The sequence below is a fragment of the Sinocyclocheilus anshuiensis genome, unplaced genomic scaffold, assembly GCF_001515605.1.
Source record: "Sinocyclocheilus anshuiensis isolate Anshui unplaced genomic scaffold, SAMN03320099.WGS_v1.1 scaffold122, whole genome shotgun sequence".
NCBI classification, from domain to species: Eukaryota; Metazoa; Chordata; class Actinopteri; order Cypriniformes; family Cyprinidae; genus Sinocyclocheilus; species Sinocyclocheilus anshuiensis.
The window spans coordinates 484,797-493,187 of record NW_015544153.1 but is presented as its reverse complement, the minus strand read 5'-3'; the positions used below and the strand labels follow the sequence as shown (position 1 = coordinate 493,187).

Genomic DNA, 8,391 nt, shown 5'->3' with positions numbered 1-8,391 from the left:
CAAAACTTTTTTTTATATAAATTTGCAAATTTTGCAATTTGCAATAACTCAGCTGACAAGCCTATAAAATTCTGCTTGATGACAGATTCCATAAACTTACACTTACCCCCCCCCCCAAAAAAAATAATTTACAAATAATTTAGTTTAAGTGATTTTAAAAGGCTGCTTTTTAAACTTTTTTTAAATATAAATTTGCAAATTTTGCAATTTGCAATAATTCAGCTGACAAGCCTATAAAAATCTGCTTTATGACAGATTCCATAAACTTACACTGATCCCCCCCAAAAAATAATTTACAAATAATTTAGTTTAAGTGATTTTAAAAGGCTGCTTTTTTAAACTTTTTTTAAATATAAATTTGCAATAAATATCTCCGATGCATTAAAAATATATAATTATGTTCATCTTTTTACGTTCAAGTGGAAAGGTTATGCATATGCAAGTCAGCTCCAGTGCATCTGTTTAACATTAATTTTTTTTATTGCATTTACAGTTTATTGCAAGGTTTAAAAAACCTTCAGAAGTGTCACAAAATGAATTTTCATACAAATATTTGAGAACACATATTGTTAAAAGGAATACTGAAAATTGCAGGAAACTTAATCAAATTATTAAACAAAAAACAAGACGTTTAAGTAAGTATTTCCTCTCGTATTGAAAGTGTTAATGGATGATAGACAAAATACATCCATCTGATGTCAATAACTGAAACACTTGCAGGAAGAAAAGCATTTCCTGGCATTTTTAAATAGTAAATAGGCACTGAACGCAATTAGTATGAGCACTGATAATAGCAGGCCAATAAGTTAAAAAAGGTGACTTGTATTGCTAAGTCAATAGTATGATGGACATAATATTAAAGTTACTTAAAGCAAATATTTTAAAACTGTTCTTCACATGTTTTCATTCTGTCCTGGCTCAAAACACACAGGTCAAAGAGACCCACTGGAAGAAAAAAAATCCGTACAAAAATGGAAAAGGTTCTGGTAATTTTCTGCCAGCACATTATCCATTAAATTTGCAGACATTTCCTTTAACCATAAAACACAATACAATGCAAAATTCAAAATACATAATAGATTTGCCCCTGTGATCACTTAGGGGGCTCTCCGTTCTCTGTTTTCATGTAGTCTGGAATCTTTTTGGAAATGGAGTAATAGAAATTTCTCATCTTCTCCTCCACTTTGACAAAACCTGGCCGTTCTTCATGCCTGAAGAAGACAAGAGTCAGATGTCAATCAGAGGTTATTTATATTCCCTTGAGCCCCCCATCCACACACAAGCAAACAGACAAATATTATGAGTAGTTTATAATGTCAATGTAAGAAACGTAATGGCATTAGATTGTATTTACTTGTATGTCCAGCACTCCTTCATCAGTTCATGCATGGTCTCAGGACATCCAGCAGGGCAATCCATACGACTACCACTTTCAATAAAACTCATTACCTCTGGGCCTTTCATTTTCTGCATGAGGAAGATAAACGGATGAAAAGTCACATGAGCAACTCACTGAAGTTGGTTTTAAGCACCGTGACAGTGTAAATATTTACCTTATAAGGCTTTCCTCCATAGGAGAAGGCCTCCCACATCGTAATGCCAAAGCTCCAAACGTCACTTTTGCTGGAGAACTTATGAAATTGAATGCACTCTGGTGCGTACCACTTCAGAGGCCATTTACCTCCTGTACGGGCCTACACACATACAAAACCACACTCTGAATGAGTATTCGCTTTTTAACTTTTACCTGCACAATGCATCAATCAGTAACATCTGACTATTGGGCCACTGATGGTCATGTGACTAGTCATGAAACAGGAGCAAGGAACTAAACCCATTGTAAGTATACAGTATCTGACAGTGCAATATACTGTAAAAGATTTAGAAATGTATAGAGAGGATTTAATTTCTCCAAGAATACAATGTGTCCCATTAAATATACTAAATGATATTAATTATAATTAGAATGTAATTGTGTTCCAAGTGTGTTTCTCTCACAGTACACCTGAGAGCAGCCCACCTTGTAATAGTTGTCATCAGCACCCAGTGCCTTGGAGAGGCCGAAGTCACTGATCTTGGCATATTGCTGGTTGACTAATAGTACATTACGGGCTGCCAGGTCTCTGTGCACAAAGTTCCTTTCTTCTAAATACTTCATCCCCATCGAGACCTGATGCATTAACATCACAATGTTTTCCATAGTGACCTGGTCCCTGAAAGGAGCAATACTGATCAACTTGGGAATTTTCTGGTTTAGTCAGAACAATGTTTTAAATGATGACTCTATTTAATATTTGCTTACACATTGCTTACAGATTAGAGATTTCACACTTACTTTAACACAAGTTGGAACAGAAATCACTATTAAATCACTACTATATGACTATATATTAATAACACAAATTAAAGAACAAGTTATAAATATTTGTATTCTGATTTACTCACTTCTTGCCAGAGAGAAACTTGTTGAGTGGGCCAGCGGGGGCCATTTCCATCACCAACATGAGCACTTCAGCCTCACAGACTCCAATCATGCGCACAATGAACGGATCACTCAGCTGATGCATAATATGGGCCTCTCGCATCATTTCATCCTTTACTGATTTTTCATTCTCATTCTTCAGCACTTTAATTGCCACATCAATCTGTTTGCTACACAAGAGAAGGAAACATGAGCTTATGATGTAAACGTATTTCATTTTAGGAAACTTTAATTGCCACATCAATCTGTTTGCTACACAAGAGAAGGAAACGTGAGCTTATGATGTAAACGTATTTAATTTTAGGAAAATGTTACAATACAAATTCTTCCACTCTTTGTAGTCACCTTTCCATTTTGAATACACCTTTCTTGACACAGCCGAAGTTGCCTGAACCAAGCTCCACCTCGTCGATCATGAGCTTGTCTCTCTTGATGAACAGGGACTTCTTCTTGCATTCATTTGGATCATCGTAAGGACTGATGAATGCATCATGGTCCATAGGCAAAGATGGACGTGGGGGCTCAGCTCCTGAAGGCTTGGGCACTGGGGAACATCACAGCAGATGTTATTAGTGTGCTAATTAACTTTTGAAAGTGATAACTTTTGTTTAAACTAGTTTAAGTTGTGTTTTTAGGAAAACATTGAAAACATTCAGATTTTTATTGCTAACAAGTAAACATACATTTTCTTGTGGTAGCTGTAGTGCTTATGTAGCAACGTGTTAGCAACATATATTTTTTTAAGCACACAGTGGTTAAAAATTCACATTTGAGGTATGATTGTTGAAAATTCTCTTCATGTAGCTAATGCTAACCACAGACCTTATTTTACTCATGAATTGAAAACCAGCATTCTGAAAACCCATAGAAAAGCCAGCAGAAACACGTGGTTAATGCAAATTCTCTTCTTCAGGGCTACAAACTGCACAGCTCTATGGTAAATCCAAGCCATTTATTTTTGTTGTTCTTTGTGCAAAACTATGTGGTCTGATTCCAGAGGGTTTAGTAGTAATAGCTAAAACTTGATGCATTTATCACTAAGACAGCACAGAGACTCTGAGACTTGGACTAGTTTTGTTTTAAACATATTTCAAGTAGACATAAATTTCTAGGCATATTTGTTGATTTTATCACTGCTGTTAGATGGTTTCAACTTTCTAATGTTATACCGATACAAACTTACCCATAGGGGGCGGTGTGTATCCATTACCTCTCTGCCTCCTCTGAAACACACAAACGGAAAGCCCTACGATTAACCACATGCACAATATTATTAAATGTCTTCAAAAAGTAGATGTGTTCTGTCAGCCAGACTTACCGGACCGTTTGTAAGAGCTAAAAGTGAAGAAAAGAAAAGAGAAGAAAAATATCTTAGACGATCTGAAGTCGTACCATGTAAAGCCCCAAGACTGATTGTTCATAGGTATATACAGATATTTGTTGTTTTGGGGAAGAGATATATGTTTTATATAAAATGTTTTTAACATTAAAGTTTATACCTGAAACTGCATTACTTTGGTTGATACACGGTTCTCTCAGTACAGTCACAAGACCATCAGGCTTCATCTTTAAATATTCAACCAGCTGCCCTCCAGAGGAATATAATTATTACAAAAAACATCAATGACAACTACAAAACTAAAAAGGTAAAAGTCTTTATATATGCAGATACATTTTGATATGGTCATAAATTACTATTGTATTATCTATTGGATGTTTTTGTTTGCTTTGCAAGCCGTTATACTAAAACACGTTTTCAATATTTTAAAACAATTGAATATGCACATGTATTTATTGTGCAATACTTTAAATTATTTAAATTATATTTTAATTTACTTTTTGTGGTGCCAAACACCACAGCATGTACAAATAAAAATAATTATATTATATAACCTTCACAAAACATAAATCTTAAATATCTATCATAGGCATACTCTTTTCTTGTCATACTCATTATGGAGCTAAATATAATGAGTTTAAATCTAATGTAGCAAAAGCTATTACATTCTAGTAACATTGTGTGAAGGGTATTTTTACCCTTCAATCCTTTTTTACTCTTTCATAAAGCAGAATATGAGATGACAGGTTCATTGATGGGTAAAGCATACCTGCCACACGGTGTCAAATTTAGTTCCCTCTGGCATTGCGCATTTCCCTGATTTGTCGTGTAAAATCTGATAATGGTATACTGTTTTTCCGTATGTCAGTGACAGCGCGTACGTGCCAAATTCTTCTCTCTCTCGGACTCTGGAAAACAAAACAAATCACAAGATCACAGGTCAAATATTTGTTTTCTGTGCTTTCCTATTTCTCTTTAGTTATTGGAGTAACATGTATATGTCATCTTGACCAATCCTGCTGTGTGTATTTTTGAATTTCATATTTTCATGATGCAGACAGAGCTATTTGAGGGAATGTAGATGAGCAAATACAGCATCTATAGCCGACATAATTTTTGTAATCATCCGCTTTGCATTGATTTTACTCATTACATCACCTAAGACCCAACTTTATCTCTGCTACAAACAATATTGTTCATCAGGTTTGCCTCTAAAAGCAGCCCATGTGTCATCATGACATTTCCACCATAACGCTGCAGGAAAACTTTAGACTGATGACTCCTCAAGCTCTTCACTCACAGGAACTTTCCATCTGGCTGAGATCCTGAATACAGTCGTCTCTCACCCTCCTGGCGAGGGATCTTGCCATGGAACCAGGGCATTTTCTCATGCGCTGTGGTGGCAATCAGTTTCTCTAGCTGTGGGGCCTGGCTAATGACGGCTTGTTCCATGGCCTCCCCCTAAAAAAAAAAGGAACATAATATCCTATTTTTGTGATCTCTCATGAAAAATGGTCAAACATTTCCTTACCGTTGGAGACTGACAATAAAATTTCTTTTTTTTTTAAAGAAACAATAAAGTGCATAAAATATGGCGTAAATACATTTAAATAAGAGGAATAGGCCATAATGGTTTCATTTGCAGGAAAAAGACTTTAATGTGTACGCAAGACAATTTTACGGTTAATTATACGGTTAACTAAAAAAAATGAAAAGCATGTATTCTAAAGAATGACTTATTGAAAAATTGTGCAAATGTAAATGTAAGAATGTCTGTTACACTTTTCATTTTTAAGGTTCAAGAACTTAAATGTTTCCATTTAAACTATGACTAAATGGATAGCCCATGTAAAAAAAGGAAAATTCTGTCATCATTTACTCACAGTCAGGTTGTTCAAAAACTGCAGTTACTAGGTTGGAAAAAAAGTTATATGGAACCGTAGCATGGTCATCAAACCTACAATTATTTAATAGCCACACAGTTACCTAATATTAATCAAAACCTTGCTTGTCAATCAGAATCAAACCCATTTTGAACCTCTTACCTCCAGGTTCCAAGTCTGACGCACATATTCCCTGAGCATATTGTCCCTCAGGCTGTCAAAGACGCCTGCCTTGATTGGTGTGTCAGCCGTTCGCAGGCAGGGTTTTCTCAAGGTGCACATGAGCCCATCGGGGTCTTTGCTGTAGTACTCACAGAGCTCAGCAGGTCCGCAGTGAGGCTTCCCACCTGCGATGCAGTATGTGCCGTTAAGCTGTTTTTCAATGGAGTAATGGTAGAACTCCAGGTTCCAAACCAAAGACAGGACGTAGCCGCCCAAGCTGCGGAGGCACTGCCGCAGGAGGAAGTGGCCATCTCCCATGCCGGCCAGCTTCAGGTGCTCCTCGGCCTCCGAGCGACTGATGCTGCCATAGAAGAACGGGAGGTCCGCGGCAGGGTCGGACATGATGGAGGCGACAAGGGGTTGAAGAGTCTCTCTAGATCAGAAGCTGCGGAAAATGATGTTTGCGAGAGAAAGAGAGAAAAACAGAGAGGACGAGAGAGATTGAAGTGACTGATAACTTTAACAAAATGGGGCAAACTGTTGTGAGCATGTGTTTCTGCTGATGTGGGATGTGGGAGGATGTTTCCCGTCTGAAAGCATCTCTCCCACTTTTTCTCAGTTTCCCTCTTTTTTTGTATCCTCAACACAGAAATTTGTAGTTTTTGATGGCTTTATTTAATCAAAAAAATTGGTATGTAGAGGTATATAGTGTTAATAAGACAACATGTAAAAGTTGGTGGTGTGGTTGGAGCTTTAGTGCTTTGCAACCGGCAAAGTCTCGCATTCGGATCGAATCACCACAACAGGAAATTCAGACATATCCTTCCCCGCCCCCGCCAGCCCTTAAATGACAACCCTCCACCCTGCGCAGGTGCTGATGCTTCAAGAATGTTCCTAAGCTTGTCAACAGACACATGCTTTGCTGAAACGCATCTCTGGGACTGAAAGAAAATGAAGAAGATGATTAAAAATGCTGTACTTGTAGATACCAATAAGGCACAAAGATGAAACTGTGGCACCATGAAAAAAGCATCTGTAACGGACTTCCTCATGTAGTTATGAACATTTTCCAGTGACTGAATGCTAATGCTGTGTAGGAGAGTAGGAGGTCAATGATCAAGCAAAAAAAAAAAGCAAAAACTGCACAAAAACAAAAAATCCCTACTGCTTTTCTCAATGCCTCACAGGTCAGATTCCATCGTTTTATGCAAATGATCTGACAGTGACTTCTAGACAGAATGGCACATGTCCTGAGGTGGCAACACATGGACTGAGAACAAGTGGAAGACCCTAGACAGGCAGCTTTGATTTAAACCACAGCTTCCTGGACACAGAGCTGCCCACACTTACATGGATGACAACGGTTGAAGACACAGATAAAGACCCACAGCCACACATATACACAAACCTTGTCTTAAACCACCACAGGCCACAGCAAAGACACTGGGGGACAGTGCACTGTCTGAGGGGAAACATGAGACTCATGAGGCAATTTGATCCTTTCCATTTTACATTTGGAACTTAATGTAGGTGTGATGTTGCAATTTTTTACTATTATTATTTACAGTGCACAGCGTAAATGAGTACACCCCCTCTGAAACTTAACAAATTCAGCAATTACTCTTTGCTTAGAAGACATGTTATGGTTTTTTAGAGATATAATATTATATACAGATACAAGTCTGCTTGATCATTTACCAAAGAAGAATGTTAAAATTATTCAAGATAATACCATTTTCTTATCAAAGTGATAAAATGTTGTGTTGCAAAAACGAGTACACCCTCCTAAAAGTTACTAAATAAAACTAAAAAAAAAACATTATGGTGTAAGGTTAAGGCAAGTATTGATCAACAGGTAAGTATGTTGAACCAAAACTGTTAAAGGTAAGTAATTTCTTGATAATTAAGTGTTATATGGCCCACTGAATCATACTCAGACTTAATGCTGACAACAATGAAACCACTTGAGAGAGAACTGTCAGGAGATTTATTTCTTAGCATAAAAGAGGACAATGGTACAAGAGGAATACCAAATTATTGTTTTAAGTGTGAAAATATAGCCAAAGTAACACAGAAATTCAAAAACAATGGACTTGTGAAAAGGCCCCTGAAATAATCAGGTCTTCACTTTAAGCTTTCATTTAGTGATGAGTGAGTTTTTGCTAGAAAAAGAGCAGGAGAAACACTGTGAAAGTGTCTCAGAGCCGGCAAAAGCTGTGAAAAGAGTGACACTTTATCTCACAACATAAGATGCAGCATGCAGAAGTGACATGCATGGTTGTTTATCCACACCAGAACTACCGACTGTAGCCAAAGCACAATAAACTCATTTAGCTTTTTCCAAGGCCCATATTTACAAAATATAGACTTCTGGGAATCCATACTCTGGTCTCATGAGACCAATTCAATCATTTCGGATCTAACAGCATCCAAAATGTTCTGGTGTTGCTAGAGGAGGAGTACAGAGAGAAGTGCCTGGTTCCCACAGTGACGTTCAGTGGTAGTAAAGCTCTTCTATAGGGATG

General features: G+C 37.2%; 1 protein-coding gene across 2 annotated transcripts in view; it reads right to left on the bottom strand.

The window, feature by feature from the left end:
• Positions 1–467: 467 nt before the first annotated feature.
• LOC107695253 (tyrosine-protein kinase ZAP-70-like) overlaps positions 468–8,391 on the bottom strand; it is a 16,462-nt gene continuing 8,538 nt past the window's right edge. The window contains exons 2-13 of one of the 2 annotated variants that reach the window (XM_016495065.1): positions 5,867–6,807; positions 5,122–5,282; positions 4,591–4,729; positions 3,982–4,066; positions 3,801–3,817; positions 3,666–3,705; positions 2,828–3,026; positions 2,446–2,652; positions 2,021–2,213; positions 1,554–1,694; positions 1,355–1,467; positions 468–1,211 (exon numbers count right to left, since the gene is read on the bottom strand). In XM_016495065.1, the coding sequence (XP_016350551.1) occupies positions 1,094–1,211; positions 1,355–1,467; positions 1,554–1,694; positions 2,021–2,213; positions 2,446–2,652; positions 2,828–3,026; positions 3,666–3,705; positions 3,801–3,817; positions 3,982–4,066; positions 4,591–4,729; positions 5,122–5,282; positions 5,867–6,268 (1,815 nt within the window). In that variant the 5' untranslated portion in view covers positions 6,269–6,807 and the 3' untranslated portion in view covers positions 468–1,093. The remainder of the gene's footprint in view (positions 1,212–1,354; positions 1,468–1,553; positions 1,695–2,020; positions 2,214–2,445; positions 2,653–2,827; positions 3,027–3,665; positions 3,706–3,800; positions 3,818–3,981; positions 4,067–4,590; positions 4,730–5,121; positions 5,283–5,866; positions 6,808–8,391) is intronic. The other variant, XM_016495064.1, reaches the window with a different exon arrangement.